At 44.7% G+C, this 21,079-nt stretch overlaps 1 protein-coding gene across 1 annotated transcript in view; it reads right to left on the bottom strand.

Annotated features, from left to right (window-relative positions):
* Positions 1–715: 715 nt before the first annotated feature.
* Positions 716–21,079, bottom strand: part of lrrc56 (leucine rich repeat containing 56) — a gene marked incomplete at its 5' end in the record, with an annotated part of 179,572 nt that continues 159,208 nt past the window's right edge. Inside the window, 3 exons of the mRNA XM_063039126.1 lie at positions 716–905; positions 9,560–9,884; positions 16,220–16,401. Coding sequence (XP_062895196.1) covers positions 716–905; positions 9,560–9,884; positions 16,220–16,401 — 697 coding nt within the window. The remainder of the gene's footprint in view (positions 906–9,559; positions 9,885–16,219; positions 16,402–21,079) is intronic.

The following is a 21,079-nucleotide window of genomic DNA, read 5'->3' as shown; positions in this document are numbered from 1 at the left end:
ACCTCAGCACACACCATGCAGACTACAGTTATTCCCAACAGTACCTCAGCACACAACACCTTGCAGACTACAGTTGTTCCCAACAGTACCTCAGCACACACCATGCAGTGTAGAGTTTTTCCCGACTGTACCTCAGCACACAACACCTTGCAGACTACAGTTATTCCCAACAGTACCTCAGCACACAACACCATGCAGTGTAGTTTGCAGACTACAGTTATTCCCAACAGTACCTCAGCACACAACACCTTGCAGACTACAGTTATTCTCCACTGTACCTCAGCACACACCATGCAGACTACAGTTATTCCCAACAGTACCTCAACACACAACACCTTGCAGACTAGTTATTCTCCACTGTACCTCAGCACACACCATGCAGACTACAGTTATTCCCAACAGTACCTCAGCACACAACACCTTGCAGACTACAGTTATTCTCCACTGTACCTCAGTACACACCATGCAGACTACAGTTATTCCCAACAGTACCTCAGCACACAACACCTTGCAGACTACAGTTGTTCCCAACAGTACCTCAGCACACACCATGCAGTGTAGAGTTTTTCCCGACTGTACCTCAGCACACAACACCTTGCAGACTACAGTTATTCCCAACAGTACCTCAGCACACAACACCATGCAGTGTAGAGTTTTTCCCGACTTTACCTCAGCACACAACACCATGCAGTGTAGAGTTTTTCCCGACTTTACCTCAGTGTTTGATGTTGCTCCCTTTGCTGGGCAGAAGAAAGGCTCTATTTGGCAGCCTCTGTAAGGCAGCCTTTGCAGTCAGTGGTCGGACAGCATTTGGGGCAAGGGTGCGCTCTGGTGTCTTTGTGGACGATCGTATTATTGGCTGATGATTAGCAATAACCAGATGGGATCTCTTGTCAACCTGCGTTCTGCCAATGAAAACAATTAGTGTAAGTAAATTAGAGTTCAGCAGTGATCTCGTATATCTGCTCATCTCTCTTCTATAAATTAGTACCTAGGACACTGTTTGCTGACCAATTGTTGCTTGGACCATTAGTTTCAAGACTCAAGATTGTTCAATGTCATTTCCATTATGCAAGTGTTAAAGAGAATGAAATAAATGTTACTCCAGGTCCAATGCAGCATAAAAAACACAATAAGGAACACAAAAATAATAACAGAGCACAATTAATATTAAGACATATGATTGATTGTATGTCCCTAAAGTGATACTAGGCACAGGAGTGCTTGTACATAAGGTGACTCTGACAGGAAATTATAAAGTAGGGGAAAGCGAAGGTGAGCAGACAGGTAGTGCAGAGCACCCCTGTAGCCATTCCCCTGAATAATAAGTTTACCGTCCTGGATACTGTTGGCGGGGACGACCGACCAGGTGTGAGCCATGGTGGCAGGGCCTCCAGCACTGAGTCTGACCCTGTGGTGCAGAAGGATGGGATGGTGAAGAGGAGAGCTGTCGTCATTGGAGACTCTATAGTCAGGGGAGCAGACAGGAGATTTTGTGGACGTGAGAAGGACACCCGCATGGTTTGTTGCCTCCCGGGTGCCAGGGTCCAGGATGTCTCTGACCGGGTGCACAACATCCTGCTACGAGAGGGAAAGCAACCAGAAGTCGTGATATATCTTGGGACCAACGAGATAGGCAGGAAGAGGGATGAGGTCCTGAAGTGTGAGTTTTGGGAACTAGGCAGACGGCTGAAGAACAGGACCTCAAGGGTGACGTTCTCAGGATTGCTGCCAGTGCTACGTGACAGTGATGGTAAGAATTGGAGGAGATGGCAGTTGAATGCGTGGCTGAGGAGTTGGTGCAGGGAGCAGGGTTTTAGATTTTTAGATCATTGGGATCTCTTCTGGGGAAGGTGGGACCTGTACAGATTGGATGGGTTGCACCTGAACTCGAGGGGGAGCAATATCCTTGCAGGTAAGTTTGCTAGCATGGTTTGGGAGGGCTTAAACTAATTTGCAAGGGGGATGGAACCCGGAGTGATAGAGCAGTGAAAGAAGTGCATGGAGTAAAGCCAGATCTAACATACAGAGAGGTTTTGAGGAAAGAGAAGCAGAATAAACGGTGTAAAGACAGTAAGGTAGAAGGACTGAAGTGTGTGTACCTCAATGCAAGAAGCATCAGGAACAAAGGTGATGAACTGAGAGCTTGGATACATACACGGAATTATGATATAGTGGCCATAACAGAGACTTGGCTGGTACCAGGGCAGGAATGGATTCTTAATATTCCTGGATTTCAGTGTTTTACAAGGGATTTTGGGGGAAAAGGGGAGGAGGGGTGGCATTACTGGTCAGGGATACTATTACAGCTACAGAAAGGGTGGGTAATGTAGCAGGATCCTCTTTTGAGTCAGTATGGGTGGAAGTCAGGAACAGGAAGGGAGCAGTTACTCTACTGGGGGTATTCTATAGGCCCCCTGGTAGCAGCAGAGATACAGAGGAGCAGATTGGGAGGCAGATTTTGGAAAGGTGCAAAAATAACAGGATTGCTATCATGAGTGACTTTAACTTCCCTAATATTGATTGGCACCTGATTAGTTCCAAGGGTTTAGATGGAGCAGAGTTTGTTAAGTGTGTCCAGGACGGATTCCTGTCACAGTATGTGGACAGGCTGACTAGAGGGAATGCCATACTAGATCTAGTACTAGGTAATGAACCGGGTCAGGTCACAGATCTCTCAGTGGGTGAGCATCTGGGGGACAGTGACCACCGCTCCCTGGCCTTTATAGTTATCATGGAAAAGGATAGAATCAAAGAGGACAGGAAAATTTTTAATTGGGGAAGGGCAAATTATGAGGCTATAAGGCTAGAACTTGCGGGTGTGAATTGGGATGATGTTTTTGCAGGGAAATGTACTATGGACATGTGGTCGATGTTTAGAGATCTCTTGCAGGATGTTAGGGATAAATTTGTCCTGGTGAGGAAGATAAAGAATGGTAGGGTGAAGGAACCATGGGTGACAAGTGAGGTGGAAAATCTAGTCAGGAGGAAGAAGGCAGCATACATGACGTTTAGGAAGCAAGGATCAGATGGGTCTATTGAGGAATATAGGGAAGCAAGAAAGGAGCTTAAGAAGGGGCTGAGGAGAGCAAGAAGGGGGCATGAGAAGGCCTTGGCTAGTAGGGTAAAGGAAAACCCTAAGGCATTCTTCAATTATGTGAAGAACAAAAGGATGACAGGAGTGAAGGTAGGACCGATTAGAGATAAAGGTGGGAAGATGTGCCTGGAGGCTGTGGAAGTGAGCGAGGTCCTCAATGAATACTTCTCTTTGGTATTCACCAATGAGAGGGAACTTGATGATGGTGAGGACAATATGAGTGAGGTTGATGTTCTAGAGCATGTTGATATTAAGGGAGAGGAGGTATTGGAGTTGTTAAAATACATTAGGACGGATAATATTCCCCAGGCTGTTCCACGAGGCGAGGGAAGATATTGCTGAGCCTCTGGCTAGGATCTTTATGTCCTCGTTGTCCATAGGAATGGTACCAGAGGATTGGAGGGAGGCGAATGTTGTCCCCTTGTTCAAAAAAGGTAGTAGGGATAGTCCGGGTAATTATAGACCAGTGAGCCTTATGTCTGTGGTGGGAAAGCCGTTGGAAAAGATTCTTAGAGATAGGATCTATGGGCATTTAGAGAAACGTGGTCTGATCAGGGACAGTCAGCATGGCTTTGTGAAGGGCAGATTGTGTCTAACAAGCCTGATAGAGTTCTTTGAGGAGGTGACCAGGCATATAGATGAGGGTAGCGCAGTGGATGTGATCCACATGGATTTAAGTAAGGCATTTGACAAGGTTCCACACTGTAGGCTTATTCAGAAAGTCAGAAGGCATGGGATCCAGGGAAGTTTGGCCAGGTGGATTCAGAATTGACTTGCCTGCAGAAAGCAGAGGGTCGTGGTGGAGGGGGTACATTCGGATTGGAGGGTTGTGACTAGTGATGTCCCACAAGGATCAGTTCTGGGACCTCTACTTTTTGTGATTTTTATTAATGACCTGGATGTGGGGGTAGAAGGGTGGGTTGGCAAGTTTACAGACGACACAAAGGTTGGTGGTGTTGTGGATAGTGTAGAGGATTGTCAAAGATTGCAGAGAGACATTGATAGGATGCAGAAGTGGGTTGAGAAGTGGCAGATGGAGTTCAACCCGAAGAAGTGTGAGGTGGTACACTTTGGAAGGACAAACTCCAAGGCAGAGTACAAAGTAAATGGCAGGATACTTGGTAGTGTGGAGGAGCAGAGGGATCTGGGTGTACATATCCACAGATCCCTGAAAGTTGCCTCACAGGTGGATAGGGTAGTTAAGAAAGCTTATGGGGTGTTAGCCTTCATAAGTCGAGGGATAGAGTTTAAGAATCGCGAGGTAATGATGCAGCTCTATAAAACTCTGGTTAGGCCACACTTGGAGTACTGTGTCCAGTTCTGGTCACCTCACTATAGGAAGGATGTGGAAGCATTGGAAAGGGTACAGAGGAGATTTACCAGGATGCTGCCTGGTTTAGAGAGTATGGATTATGATCAGAGATTAAGGGAGCTAGGGCTTTTCTCTTTGGAGAGAAGGAGGATGAGAGGAGACATGATAGAGGTGTACAAGTTAATAAGAGGAATAGATAGAGTGGATAGTCAGCGCCTCTTCCCCAGGGCACCATTGCTCAATACAAGAGGACATGGCTTTAAGGTAAGGGGTGGGAAGTTCAATGGGGGATATTAGAAGAAGGTTTTTTACTCAGAGAGTGGTTGGTGCGTGGAATGCACTGCCTGAGTCAGTGGTGGAGGCAGATACACTAGTGAAATTTAAGAGACTACTAGACAGGTATATGGAGGAATTTAAGGTGGGGTGTTATATGGGAGGCAGGGTTTGAGGGTTGGCAGAACATTGTGGGCCGAAGGGCCTGTACTGTGCTGTACTGTTCTATGTTCTATGTAGTGGTGATGGGGGTGGGTTAATGGGTGGAAAGTAACTGTTTCTGTAATTGTGCAAAGGGTCCTGTGTAAGTAGCAGTCGTGATAAATATCTCCATCTAGTGTATTCAATATTTCTCACTATCCTCAACAGCAGGCGCCCTGCTGTCATATCCAAGGCATTACTACATCTCAGAAACAAGCCGCCACCCCTGCATGCTGGGTGTTGACCTGACACTGAAACTGATTGCCCATCATACCCGTGATTTCGAAGGATCCCAACAGAACCAGTATGATTATCTCTGAGTTAAATGATGTGATGTTTGTTATTTGCTTAGCAGCAGTAAAGAGCAAAGTTTTAAAAATTGCTATAAATTACAAACAAAATACTGCAACAATAAAGAATAATGAGGTGTAGTGTTCATAGATTTGTGGAGCATTCAGAAATCTGTTGGTGGAGGGGAAGAAGCTGAAGCTGTTTATGATTTGTTGAGTGTCCCTCCTCAGGATGGGTAGTAATGGATGCTGCCTTCCTGAGGCATTGCCTTTTGAAGGTGTGCTCACTGGGGGGGGGGGGGGGGCGGGTTGTGCCTGTGATGGAGCTGGCTGAGATTACAACCCTCTGCAGTGGCTCCTCCAGACCAATCGGTGATGCCACCAGTCAGAACGCTCTCCTTGCCACACCTGCAGACATTTTCAAGAGGTTTTGGTGACATACCAAATGTCCTCAGACTCCGAATGAAATATAGCCCCCTTCATGATTGCATAAGTGTTCTGGGCCCAGAGTAGATCCTCTGATGTTGACACCCGGCTACAAGGAGTCTACTTCTCAGTTGTATATTGGAGGGCAGCGATCTCCACTCTGTGAACATTGGTGTTTGGGGAGACACAAGAAAGGGCTGAAGCTGGAATCAGGAGCAACAAACAATCTGCCAGAGGAACTCAGAGGGTCAGGTTGCATTTGTGGAAGTGGAAGGGAATGGAGAGACAACGTTTCGGGTCCAGACCCTTCACCTGGACACTCTGTCAGCCACTCCTTTCCTCGGGTGTTGGAGGTCTCTGTTGCTGCATAGCAGCTAACTGTAGGTTTTGCCATTGACACACGCCTCCTCAGGTATGGAACGTGAACCAAGTGTCTGGAGTTTCATCAGGTGCTCTGACCATCAGTGGGCAGTGTGACACCAGTGAAGTATGTTCACGTTTCAGTTGTTTAACAAGCATGTCAGTGTCTCCTAGGCTTCAGTGAAGGAGTCATTATCCAAATGTATTTGTAACAAAAGGTCCTTATAACTCAATGGCTCAGGCTGGAGTGATCAAAATGCAAAATGTGATGTGTTGTACTTTGGGATATCAAAGGAAAGGAGAAATTATACAGTTACTGTACCAAACACACTCACAAATTTCTACAGATGTACCGTGGAGAGCACTCTAACTGGTTGCATCACCGTCTGGTATTGACGGGTCACCACACAGGATTGAAGAAAGCTGCAGAAAGTTGTAAACTCAGCCAGCTCCATCATGGGCTCCAGCCTCTCCAGCATCGAGGACATCTTCAAAATATGATAGAAGGTGTTGGCCATCACCCAGACATGCTCTCTTCTCATTGCTACCATCAAGGAGGAGATACAGGAGCCTGAAGCCACACGTTTCAGGAACAGTTTCTCCCCCTACGCTATCAGATTTCTAAACAGACAATGAACCTTTGAACACTGCCTCAGTATTTTATATTTCTTACTGCAAATAACAAATTTTATTATTAAGTATTGCAATGTACTGCTACCGCAGAACAACAAATTCCACGATGTACCGTATGCCAGTGATATTAAACCTGATTCTGATTCTGATAATGATAGGCCTCGTAATCACATGGAGGATCTTGGGGCCCAGGTCCAGGGTTCACTGAAAGTGTCTCTGCACGTGGATAATGAAGGAGTATGGTGTAGAGGTGGTGAGTAATGAAGTCACATTGCAGCTGTATAAAACTTTATTTCAGACCATACTTGACGTATTATCTGCAGTTCTGTTTGCCGCATTATAGGAGGATGTCGAAATGTTGGGAGACGGTGCAGAAGAGGTTTACCAGGATGTGGCCTGGATTAGAAGGCAGGAGCTATAAGGAGAAATTGGATTAATTTGGGTCATTTTTTCTGCAGTGTTGGTACTAAGGGGAGATTGATAGAGCTTTATAAAATTATGAGAAGCACATATAGAGTGGACAGACAGAATATGTTACTTTGACAGAAGTGTCAAACATCAGAGGATTTCTGATTTGAGGAGGGAACTTTAAAGGTGAGTATAGTAGGTGTATGAAATAGGTTACCAGAGGTAGTAGTGGAAGCAGCCCATTTAGGACTTTGTGGCTTTTAGATAGATAAGTGAATCTGAAACGAGTGGAGGGATATGGATGATATGCAGGAGAAGGATACTTAGTATAAATTGGCTTCAAGATAGGCACAACATTAGAACATAGAAAACCTACAACACAATACAGGCCATTCGGCCCACAAAGCAGTGCAGAACATGTCCTTACCTTAGAATTACCTAGGCTTACCCATAGCCCTCTATTTTTCTAAGCTCCATGTATCCACCCAGGAGTCTCTTAAAAGACCCTGTCGTTTCCGCCTCCACCATCGCCACCGGCAGCCCATTCCACGCAATCACCACTCTGCGTATAAAACTTAACCCTGACATCTCCTCTGTACCTACTCCAAGCACCTTAAAACTATGCCCTCTCGTGCTAGCCATTTCTGTCCTGGGAAAAAGCCTCTGACTATCCACACGATCAATACCTCTCATTATCTTGTACACCTCTGTCAGGTCACCTCTCATCCTCCGTCGCTCCATGGAAAAAAGCTGAGTTCACTCACCCTATTCTCGTACATCATGCTTCCCAATCCAGGCAACCACTGAAGTAAGATTCACTAACCTATGATTTCCTGGGCTATCTCTACTCCTTTTCTTGAATAAGGGAAGAACATCTACAACCCTCCAATCCTCCAGAACCTCTCCCGTCCTCATTGATGATGCAAAGATCATCGCCAGAGGCTCAGTAATCTCCTCCCTCGCTTTCCACAGTAGCCTGGGGCTTTTCCTCAATCCTGTCCGCCAAGGCCTTCTCATAGCCCCTTCTGGCTCTCCTAATTTCATTGTGCGCTGAATGTGATGTTCTATGTTTTATGTAATCTATTAACTCTCCTACAGATACTGCTTGACCTGCTGAGTGTTCCAGAATTTTCTGACCTTGTTTACTTTCAAGATCAAGAGGAGAACTGATGCAATGACACTGCCTTGTCCAGTCCCACCCTGTCCCAGGACCAGGTCTGTGGTGGGCCTGTTGGTATCATGCAGAAAAGCACAGGAAGACACAAAGTGTTTTTGAGCTACACAAATCTAAGAGAGATCTTCCATAATACTGTCCATGGTTGTATAGCAGGCTGGTTATGGATGGCTGGTATCTGTCACTTCATTCACTGTACTTTTGGTTGCCCTTTTATAGGAAGAATCCTACAGTGCGAGAGTCTAGGATCAAAGGACAGTCTCAGCATAGAAGAACGTCCATTTAGAAAAAAGATAAGGAGGAATTTCTTTAGCCAGAGGGTGGCGAATCTGTCGAATTTATTGCCACAAATAATTGTGGAGGTCGAGTCATTGGGTATATAAATCAGAGATTGATATGTTCTTGACTAGTCACGGCATCAAAGGTTATGGGGTTGAGAGGGATTTATAAATCAGCTATGATGAACGGTGGAGCAGACTGGATGGGCTGAATGGCCTCATTCTGCTCCCATGTCTTATGTTCTTATAGATCTTCTCTGGAATTCAAGTTGGAATTGATTTATTATTGTCACGTATACTGAGATGCAGTGAAAACATAGTCTTGCATACAGGTTGTCCCCTCCCTCCCAACAGTATCCAAAGTGGTGTACTTATTACTGAGGGGAACGTTCACAGGGATACTCCGCACGGGCTGCCTATTCCCTTTCCCTCTCTTGACAGTCACCCAGGTAGCTGCTTCCTGCAACCTAGGGGTGACCACCCCATGTAGCTCCTGTCTGTCGCCTCCTCGTTCTCCCGTATGAGCCAAAAGTCATCAAGCTGCAGCTCCAGTTCCTTAACATAGTCTTTAAGAAGTTGCAGTTCAATGCACTTCATGCAGATATACATAGTTATCAGGGAGACTGGAGGTCTCCCAAATACCCCACATCTCACACAAGGAACATACCACTGCCTCTGGACCCATTCTCAGTGCACTAGCTATGTACTAACAGAAACAAAATTACCAGAAACTTTCTTTCTTTCTTACTTAGAGCCTGAGTCTGTGCTTGCCTGAGCCTGTTGAGCCAAAGCCAAATCACTCTAGCATTGCCTCTCTCCACCAATGGCCCCTCTGTTTACACCTCCTTTCTTTTTATTGGACCTGCGCCAACTGTCATTCGCTGAGAAAAACCCTTTAGGAGGACAACTCGAATAATCACACTATTATTTCGTCAACCATCCACTCAGCTAAACTTCAACCACCAACAGATCCATGTATCCATCTGCCCCACCCCGTCACCTTGCAACAATCAAACTTCAACCACCAACAACTCCACGTATCCACCTGCCCCACCCAGTCACATTGTGACAATCTGAGCTGGGCTGCGGACAGCTGTGCCATCATACCTCATGGTTCGTGATCCGACTGTGGCCAGCCCGGACACTGGTCTGAGGCTCTTCATGCCAGAGTTCACCATCAGCCCAGCAGGCATATCTCTCACTTTAACTCCGGGTAAATTCGAGGCTGCACTGCCTTCAGCAAGCGGAGCAGAACTTCCGTCCTCTTCCTGCGTGAGCTCGTTTCCTTTAGGGAGAACTCTCCTCAAGCGTCCAACCCTGAAGTCAAGGACACTGTGTTGGTTTGCTGCTTCCTGAGCTGATGGAGGAGTGGGAGACAGTGCCTGATTGAAGGCTGTAACCAGTGAAGCTTCCATGTCAGAAGGCATATCTGCTAGAGAAATACATTCACCGATCAGTGACACACAAGTTTAAGTCCTAAAGGCATAGGAACAGAATTAGGCCATTTGAGTCTGCTGTACCATGGCTGATTTAATAGTCCTCTCAAGCCCATTCTCCTGCCTTCTCCCTTACCCTTTGACGCCCTGACTGATTGATGGAAAACCTATCCACCTTCGCTTTAAATGCATCCAATGACTTGGTTTCCACAGCCATCAGTGGAAATGAATTCCATAGATTCGCCACCCTCTGGCTAAAAAAATTTGCCCTCTTCTCGGTTCTAAATTGATGTCCCTTTGTTCTGAGGCTGTGCTAGAACTTGACGATATTTAACACGACAATGGGCAAACATCTGGTGTAAATGCCCCAAGTCACAAGCACCACACCTTGTTGATGGAGGAAGTGGGGAACCAGAGTGATTTCCTGGCCAATGCATCCATGCCACCCAATGACACCCATGTGACGAGTAACCTGCCTTTGTAATGTGGAAACTAGACCACCCAGAGGAAACCCATGGGGTCACCAGAAGAACATAGGAACAGCAGAACTGAACCTGGGTTGCTAGGACTGTAAAGCATTATGCTGCAGTTCCAGCTGTTGTACAGAGTGCAGTCTGGGCCTCAGACATCCAGAGGAATGCCAAAACTTTAGCAAAAGTCTAGGGGGCATTTATCAGTCTGGTCTTCAGCAGAAGGACTTGCAATTCTGTGAAAGAGAAGCTGGGGCTGTATTCCCAGAGCAGAAATGGCTATGGAACATTTAATAGTGATCAGAATCATGCATTGGTTCACTACAAGATATATGAAAAGCTTCAAAGTTCAAAGTAAGTTTATTATCAAAGTATTTTTATGTCACGATATGCAACGTTGAAATTCATTTTCTTGTGGGCACATTCAGTAAATTCAAGAAACATAAAAGAATCAATAAAAGACCACACCCAACAGGACGGACAAACAACCACAAAAGACAACAAACCGTTCAAATACAAACAAAAAGAAATAATAATAATAAATAAGCAATAAGTATCAAGAACTGGGGAGAGTTTAAACTAGAATTATTGGGGGGTGGGAACCGAACTGAAGAGACTGGGGAAGAGGGGGTTGGCTCACAAATAGAGAAAGCTTGGAGACAGTGCGAGAGGGAGGATAGGCAGGTGATTGAGAAGGGACGTGCTCAGACTGAAGGTTTGAGATGTGTCTATTTTAACACAAGGAGTGTTGTGAACAAAGCGGATGAGTTTAGAGTGTGGATCAGTACTTGGAGGTATGATGTTGTGGCCATTACAGAGACTTGGATGGCTCAGGGACAGGAATGGTTACTTCAGGTGCCGGGTTTTAGATGTTTCAGAAAGGACAGGGAGGGAGGCAAAAGAGGTGGGGGCATGGCACTGTTGATCAGAGATAATGTCACGGCTGCAGAAAAGGTGGATATCATGGAGGGATTGTCTACGGAGTCTCTGTGGGTGGAAATTAGGAACAAGAAGGGGTCAATAACTCTACTGGGTGTTTTTTATAGGCTGCCCAATAGTAACAGGGATATCGAGGAGCAGATAGAGAAACAGATCCTGGAAAGGTGTAATAATAACAGAGTTGTCATGATGGGAGATTTTAATTTCCCAAATATCGATTAGCATCTCCCTAGAGCAAGGGGTTTAGATGGGGTGGAGTTTGTTAGGTGTGTTCAGGAAGGTTTTCTGACACAATATGTAGATAAGCCTACAAGAGGAAAGACTGTACTTGATCTGGTATTGGGAAATGAACCTGGTTAGGTGTCAGATCTCTCAGTGGGAGAGCATCTTGGAGATAGTGATCATAATTCTATCTCCTTTACAATAGCATTGGCGAGGGATAGGAACAGACAAGTTAGAAAAGCGTTTAATTGGAGTAAGGGGAATTATGAGGCTATCAGGCAGGAAATTGGAGGTTTAAATTGGAAACAAATGTTCTCATGGAAAAGTACGGAAGAAATGTGGCAAATGTTCAGGGAATATTTGTGTGGAGTTCTGCACATCCAGTACCGGTGACTTACCCAATTTGATGCTTCCCAAAAGCTGCAGCACATCCTCTGTCTTAATATCTACATGCTCAAGCTTTTCAGTCTGCTGCAAGTCATCACTACAATCACCAAGATCCTTTTCCACAGTGAATACTGAAGTAAAGTATTCATTAAGTACCTCTGCTATTTCCTCTGGTTCCATACAGACTTTCCCACTGTCACACTTGATAGGTCCTATTCTTTCACGTCTTATCCTCTTGCTCTTTTAAGAGACTTTTGGATAGGTTCATGGAGCTTAGTAAAATAGAGGGCTAAAGGCAAGCCTAGTAATTTCTAAGGTAGGGATATGTTTGGCACAACATTGTGGGCCGAAGGGCCTGTATTGTGCTGTAGGTTTTCTGTGTTGCTAAGAACATGAGATGAAGAGTCCATAGGTATTGGGAACAGTTCAGTGAAGTTACCCCCTCTGGTTCAAGAGCCTGATGGTGAGGGGTGATAACTATTCCTGGTGGTGTGGGTTCTGAGGTTCCCGTGTTCCCTTTCTGATGGCAGTAGCAAGAAGAGACCACGGGCTGGATGATGGATGCTGCTTTCTTGCAACAGCGCTCGATGTCAATGTGCTGAATAGTTTACCTGTGATAGACTGGGCCATATCCATTACTTTTTGTAGGATTTTCTGTTCAAGGGCATTGGGCCTTGCAAGCTTGTTTTACAAACTGATAAAGATCAAGTCAGTACACAGTGCATTGAGATAAGTCAAGGTAAAACAAAGCCATGCAGATTAAAGTGTAAAAACTACTGAAAGGGTGTGCTGCTAATAAAGTGCAAGACCATAACGAGGTAGATTGCAAGGTCAAGAGTCCATCTTATCATACAAGAGACTATTTAAAAGTTCTAAAACAGCAGGGTAGAAGTTGTCCATGAGCCTGGTGGCTTGTGCTTTGTACCTTCTGCCTGATGGGAGGGAGGAGAAGAGAGAATGTCTGGGGGGGGGGGTCTTTGACTGGCTGCCTTCCCTCAGTATTGAGTAACAGAGCAGCCAGTGAGATAAATGGCAGAAGTTGGCTGATAATTATCCAGTAGCCTGGAATATTAATCATAGCTAGGAATTCCTACCCTACCATGACAGCTGGGGAATTTAAACAAATCTGCCAACTAAAATCTAGCTGCGACCATGGCAACCGTAAAGATGCTGGACAGGTTCAGAAGCAAAATCAGGTTGATTATCACTGACATATGTTCCGAAATTTGTTGATCTGTGGCACAAGACCTCAACAGTGGAACTTGTGGAAGATGGTGAAGGTGCAGGAAGGCTGAGGCAGTGAGGTGTCTCCAGTCATATTGCACTCCATCAGCACTGTGTGGTGGCTGCCCATGCATCAACCTCCCCATGTTAAACAAAGACACGGATAGGCATTCTCCATTGGGAGGACCCACCACAACATCCCTATTATGTGGATCCCAGACTGACCACTACAGCCACCCGAGGACCCACCAAAAGACAACCCCTTGGGAAAATATCATACTTTTCTCGAGTAATGGTGCCAGAACTATATATATATAAAGTAGTCCAAAAACCGTTACGGTGGCGTAGTGGTTAGCGCAATGCTTTTACAGCTCTGGGCATTCGGAAGTCGGAGTGCAACCTGGCACAATTCTGTCAGAAGTCTGTACATCTTCCCCATGGAATGAGTGGGTTTTCCCAGGGTGCTTTGGTTTCTTCCCACAGTCCAAAGACATACTGGGTAGATTAATTGGTCATTGTAAATTGTCCCGTGATCAGGGTAGGGTTAATCAGTTTGTCAGGGTTGCTGAGGCGTTGTTGTTTGAGGGTTCTGAGGGGCCTTCTCCGCGCCGCGCTGTATCACTAAACAAAATAAGAATAAAAAGAGCAAAAATAGTGAGGTAGTATTCAATGGTGCTGCAATGTATTGCTGACTGCTTACGAAACTTCTCAATATACTGTTCTTTTGAATTACTCCCACTGCAACCTGCAGCATGTAATTTCCTTTTAAGCAAAGTACTTTTGAACCAACGTAATGAACTACAGGTTTCACGATCTTCTGAAGCATTCAGCAGACTAAACTCTCAAGCAAACAAGTGCAGCGCCTTTCGGCAGACTAAGGTGGCCGGAAGCAAGGCGGGGGAAGCACAGAGGGATGGAACACCCTTCACCCAGCATCTTGTTAGCAAATATGCAGTAGCTGGAGAATAAGATTGAGGACCTGAGAACGAGAATGCTGTATTGAAGGGAAACGAGAAACTGTGTTCAATGTTTTACTGAGACATGGTAAATCAGACCCGAAGGCTTCTCGATACGGAAGTTGGACCAAACTTCTGATTCAAAAAAGGCAAAAGATGGGGGTGTGTGTTTCATGATAAACTCTCTGTGGTGCTCTGATGTACCAGTTTTGTCGTACTCATATTTTCCTCGACGTGGAACACCTAATGATTAAATGCCAATCATTCCATTTACCAAGAGAATTCTCTTCCGTGATCCTGACAGCAGTTTATACATTGCCAAAGGCTGACTGTAATCAAGCGCTTGAGATACTGCATGCTGCCTTCACCAAACAAGAAACAGGCCACAGTGATGCATTTCAGATCATAGTCAGGGACTTCAGCCAGGCTTGATTGAAGAAATCTCTGCCATCAGCAGATAACCTGTAGCGCCAGAGGTCCCAACGCACTCAAACACTACAATACTATAATGTCTATCATTCCACGCCCAGACTGCATTTCGGTAAATCTGATCACGGCTGTCCTTCTCCCACCTGCATACAAGCAGAGGCTAAAAAGAATGGCAGCAGCGATAAGGACAGTGAAGAGGTGGTTGCGGGAGGCAGAGATTGCTCTGAGTCAGTGGATTGGACTCATCTTGTCCAATTTCCTCACTTGCAGATCCCAGTCAGTTTGGATTGGCAATGGCATCCCCTTCATGATCTGCATCAGCACAGGTGCACCACAAGGCTGTGTGCTTAGCTCCTGCTCTGCTCGGTTTACACTTATGACTGTGTGGCTAAGCACAGCTCCAATGCATATTTCAGTTTGCTGACAACACACTGTTGTTGGCCGAATCAAAGCTGGTGAGGAATCAGCATATAGGAGGGAAATTGAAAGTCTGGTTGAGAGGTGCCACAACAGCAAACACCAAGTGCTGATTATTGGCTTCAGGAGAGGAAACTGGAGGTCCATAAGCAGGTCTTCATTGGGATATCGAAGGAGGGGAAGCAACTTTAGATTTTCAGTGTCATCACTTCAGAGGACCTGTCCTAGGCCCAGCACGTAAGCGCAATTACAAAGAAAGCACGGCAGTGCCTCTACTTCCTTAGAAGTTTGCAAAGATTATTAGCATGATATTCAATACTCTGACAAACCTCAATAGATGTGTGGTGGAGAGCATATTGATTGGTTGCATCACAGCCTGGTATGGAAACATCAATGCCCTTAAATGGAAAACCCTACAAAAAGTAGTGGATATAGCCCAGTTTACCATCGGTAAACCCCTCCTCACCATTGAGCACTGTTGCAGGAAAGTGGCTTCCATCATCAGGGACTCCCCCCGCCATCCAGGACATGCTCTCTTCTCACTGCTGCCATCAGAGAGAAGGGAGATGAGCCTCGGAGTCAGCAACACCAGGCTCAGGAGCAGTTACTAACTCTCAACCATCAGGCTCTTGAACCAAAGGGGATAACTTCACTCAACTTCAATTCACCCCCTCATTGAACTGTTTCCACAACCCATGAACTCACTTTCAAGGACTTTTCATGTTCTTGATATTTATTGCTTGCTTGCTTATTTCTTTTTGTTTGTTAATCTATTTATTTATTTATTATTTTTCTCTTTTGTATTTGCAGAGTCTATTGTCTTATGCATATTAGTTGTCTGTCTGCCCTGTTCAGTGCAGTCTTCCATTGATCCCATTATAGTTATTGGATTTACTGTGAATGCCTGTAGGAAAATTAATCTCTGGGTTGTATATGGTGACATATATGTTAATTGATAATAGATTTACTTTGGAATTTGTTTCATGGACCATTCAGAAATCCGTTGTGGAGGGGAAGAAGTTGTTCCTAAGAAGCCGAGTGTGTGAAAGGCTGTTTCTAAATCGAGGTTTATTAATATCCTTCATGGAAGGAAGTTTACCATGTCTTGGTCAGTCTGGCTAATGTGCTTGATTCAGCTACCTTCTGAAATGGCTGAACAAGCCATCTAGTTCAGGAGCAATTAGGATTGGTCAATAATTGTTAGCCATGCAGCAACATCCACTTCTGTAGATGCAAAGATTTTAAAAGAGAACAAAACTGCTCAATTAAATCAAACATTCATCTTACTTGGGGGTGAAGGATGGAGAGTCAATGGGTACACAGGTTCTGGTGAAACTGGGTCACTCCATTCGTTGGAGCTGATGGTCATCATCTCCTCCTCATTGATACTGTCTTCTACAGCGTCGTCATCATTGTGATGAATTTTCAACACCTGCGGTTCTTGTTCCTTAATAATAGCTTCGAGGCGCCTTTGGAAGGAGTTAGGAAATGTCAGAGCAGTGCAGCTTTTGGTATTGATTTTTGTTTGGTTAAGGTAATTTTCTTGAAATATATGATCTTAGATGAGGCCTTTAGCCATGGGTAAGTGTAAATGCATGTTAATGCTCAGTTAGTAAGCACTGAGACCATTGCTACATCTCTGTAATCACACACACAGAGTTTTTACTTTATTCAGAGATACAGCACAGTAACAGCCGTTGCAACCTAACAAGTCTGTGCGACCCAATTACACCCATCCAACCAATTAACCTGCTAACTAGTACGTCTTTGGAACTTGGAGGAAACCAGAGAACATGGATACAGGGAGAATAGACAAACTCCTTACTGACAGCAGCAGAATTGAACCTGGCTCACTGGTGGTGTAATAGTGGTATGCTACTATGCTGCCGTTTGGTTGAAGAAATATGAGATCAGAAGAGATAGGTTTTATTGGGAAACGTGAGAATTTTGCTGGTCTCCATCAGTTATTACAACTACAGGATCTCATACTTCAGCCCCAATTTCCTGCAACATCACAATATCCGTCGGCCCCCTTAAGGCCCAGAAATCAATTGCTTCAAATGAATGAGCTGTGGGTGTTCTCTACATGGATTTTAGTAAGGTATTTAACAAGGTCCTTCATGGAAGGCTCATCCAGGGGATTAAAATACATTGTCTCCACATTGAATTAGCTATTTGGATTTAGAAATGGCTTGCTCGTAGACGACAGAGGGTGGTGGTTGAAAGGACTTATTCCAGCTGGAGGTCTGTGATTGGTGGTGTTCCACAGGGATCTGTACTAGGACCTCCGCTGTTTGTGATATATATAAATGACCAGGGTGAAAATGTAGATGACAGAGTAAGTAAGTTTGCAAATGATACAAAGATTGGTGGTATTGTGGATCGCGTCGATGACTGGCTATAGATCAGTTGCAGATATGGGCGGAGAAATTGAGTTTAAACCAGCCAAATGTGAATTGTTGCACCTTAGTAGGCCAAAGTGCAAAATGACAGTACACTATTAAGGACAAGACCGTTAACAGTGTTGGTGAGCAATGGAAGTTCACAGCTCCCAGAAAGTGGCAGCACATATAGATAAGAAAGCATACGGCATGCTTGTCTTTATTAGTCGAGGCACTAAATTCACAAGTCAGGAAGCTATGTTGCAGCTTTATAAAACTCTAGTTAGACCACATCTGGAGTATTGCATGCAATTCTGTTCACCCCATTATAGGAACGATGTTGAGGCTTTGGAGAGGGTGCAGAAGAGGTTCACCATGAGAAACAAGAGAAAATTTACAGATGCTGGAAATCCAAACAATACACACAAAATGCTGGAGGAACTCAGCAGGCCAGACAGCATCTAGGAAAAGTACAGTGGACATTTCGAACCGAAACCCTTCATTGGGTTTAGCATGATGCTGCCTATAACCAATTAACCAATTTCCCCCAGGATCAATAAAGTATGACTATGACTGTGACTATATTAGAGGTTGGATAAACTTGGGTTGTTTTCTTTGGAGTGGCGAAGACTGAGGGGAGATCTGATAGAGGTTTACAAGATTATGAGAGGCAGAGATAGAGTAGACAGGCAGTAACTTCTTCATAGGGTTAAAATGCCTAATACCAGAGGGCATGCATTTAAGCTGAAAGGAATAGTTTCGAAGGAGATGTATGGGACAAGTTTTCTACACAGAGAGTGGTGGGTGCCCAGAATGTGTTGCCTGGGGTGGGGGTAGAAGCAAATACATTAGAGACTTTTAAGAGATGTTTAGATACGCACATGAATGTGAGGAAAATGGAGGGATATGGGCATTGTGCAGGCAGAAGAGATTCATTTAATTACTAATTTAGTTGGTTCAGCACAATGTTGTGGGCTGAAGGGCCTGTTCCTGTGCTGTACTGTTACTACAACCACTGAGCCTCCAGATTAGAGGTTTACCACCTCACCAAGTGAAATTTCTCTTCATCACAGTCCAAAGCAATCTCAAACTGTACTCTCTAGTCTCAGACTACTCAGCCAGGGAAATACTCCCTGTATCCAGCCTGTCAAGTCCCCTAAACACTTTATAAATTTCCATGAGGTTCCCTCTCAGTTTTCTGAACACTGCATTGGCATAGCAGTTAGCTTGCTGCTATTACAACTCAGGGTATCAGAGTTTGTAAGCAAGTTTGTGCGTTCCTTCCTGTGTTCCTCCAGGTACTGTACCCTGGTCTCCTTCCACAGTCTAAAGATGTACAGGTTAGTCGGTGACTTGGTCATTGTATTGTCCCGTGATTAGGTTCAGGTTAACTCACTGAGCTGCTGAGTGGTGTGGCTCGAAGGGCTGGAAGGGCCTTCCTCGTTGTATCTCTAACTAAATAAATAATGAATAGAATCCCCACCTACTCCATCTCTCCTCCTGCAGTGAGGGAAGAAGTTAAGAGCTTGATAGTGAAGGGTTCTTTCTTGTGGAGCACAGGAGGCTGATGGGTGACCTCAAAGAGTTGTATAAAATCACGAGGGATGAAGATGAGCTCGATGGCCACAATTTTTTTCTCCCAGTGCAGGACAGTCTAAAATTAGAGTTCATAGTTTAGGGTAACGGGAAAGATTTAAAGAGGAGTTGAGGGGCAACTTTATTAGGCAGGCGGTGGTGAGTGTATGGAACAAGCTGCCAAAGGAATGGATACAATTATAACAATTAAAATACATTTGGACAGGTTCATGCAAGAACAGGAAAGGTTTATGAATGTTAACTCCACCTCATTACTCGCCTTTTGCACTATCTATTTATTTGCAATTCATAGTAATTTTTTGTATTGCTCTGTACTGCTGCAGCAAAACAACAAACATCATGACATACACTGATTTTAAAGTGAAATGGGACTAGCTGGGGAAGGCTCCGTGGTCAGCATGGGCTGAATAGCTTCTTTCCAAGTACTCTGGCTTCATGACTCTACAACTCTAGGTTAGATTAGATTAGATTAAACCCATACCCTGGCACCAGTTGGGTAAAGATTCATTGCACCTACCCTAGGTCAAGTGTGTGATCTTAAAGGGAGAGTGTTGGACAGATTGGGAGGGACGTTCAAAGTAAACTTATTATCAAAGTACATATACAGTACTGTGCAAAAGTTTAGGCACATGTAAAAAAATTCTGTAAAGCAAAGATGTTTTCAAAATATTGTAATGAAAAGTTTCTACATATTTAAAAATTACTACAAAGAGCAGTGAGCAGTAAAAACTAAATCAAATCAATAGTTGGTGCAACCGCCCTTTGCCACTAAAACTGCATCAATTTTTTTAGGTACACTGCCGTGAAGTTTTTTTTAAGAAAATCAGCTGGTAGGTTGTTCCCAACATCTTGGAGAACTTGCCACAGTTCTTCTGCAGACTTTGGCTGTCTCACTTGCATCTGCCTCTCAAAGTAATCCCAGATGATGTTGAGATCATGGCTCTGTGGAAACCATACCATCTGTTGCAGAACTCAAGCAAGAGAAAAGCTCAGATGCAGAAAATCTCAGCAACACACAGAAAATGCTGGAGGAACTCAGCAAGCCAGACAGCATCTGTGGAAAAGTGTATAGTCAATGTTTTGGGCTGAGGCTCTTCATCAGGACCTCCAGCATTTTGTGTGTGTTGCACAGCTCCTCGTTCTTTTCACTGAACGTAGTTCTTTATGATCTTGGCCGTGTGCTTTAAGTCATTGCCCTGCTGCAGGATGGAGGTGAGACCGATCAGACATCTCCCTGATGGTGTTGTGTGATGGATGAGAATTTGCTTGTACTTCTCAGCATTGAGCATCTCATTAATTCCAACTACATCACCAACTCCATTTGTAGATATGCAGCCCCAAACCTGCAGGGAACCTCCGCTATGCTAGCTACAGACACTCATCCATGTAGCGCTCTCCAGCACTTCTATTGACAAACTACCTCCTGTTCAAGCCAATAATGTCAAATTTTGACTCATCAGTCCAGAGCACTTGCTGCCATTGTTCAGCACCCCAATCCTTGTGTTTTTGAGCAGATATGAGTTTCCACATCGGAGGGATGGCTTTTTAGCAGCAATTCTCTGGAAGGTGGAGGGGTGTCCTTGTGTTTTTGTGCAGATATGAGTTTCCACATCGGAGGATTGGCTTTTTAGCAGCAATTCTCTGGAAGGTGGAGGGGTGTCCTTGTGTTTTTGTGCAGATATGAGTTTCCACATCGGAGGATTGGCTTTTTAGCAGCAATTCTCTGGAAGGTGGAGGGGTGTCCTTGTGTTTTTGTGCAGATATGAGTTTCCACATCGGAGGATTGGCTTTTTAGCAGCAATTCTCTGGATGGTGGAGGGGTGTCCTTGTGTTTTTGTGCAGATATGAGTTTCCACATCGGAGGGATGGCTTTTTAGCAGCAATTCTCTGGAAGGTGGAGGGGTGTCCTTGTGTTTTTGTGCAGATATGAGTTTCCACATCGGAGGATTGGCTTTTTAGCAGCAATTCTCTGGATGGTGGAGGGGTGTCCTTGGGTCCAGTGGTTTCTGAGAGCTCAGAGCTGATATCAGTGCTGAACTTCTTCCAACTTAGAAGAGATGTCAGTTTAATGTTTCTCTTGTCTGCTGCATTCAGCTTCCATGACTGACCACTGTGTTTCTGGTCCTCAACTTTGCCCATTTCCTTGTGCTTCTTCAGGAGAGCTTAGACA

The sequence above is a fragment of the Mobula hypostoma genome, assembly GCF_963921235.1.
Source record: "Mobula hypostoma chromosome 11 unlocalized genomic scaffold, sMobHyp1.1 SUPER_11_unloc_2, whole genome shotgun sequence".
NCBI lineage: Eukaryota > Metazoa > Chordata > Chondrichthyes > Myliobatiformes > Myliobatidae > Mobula > Mobula hypostoma.
Note: the sequence above shows the minus strand (reverse complement) of the source record. Positions and strands in the feature narration are given on the sequence as shown.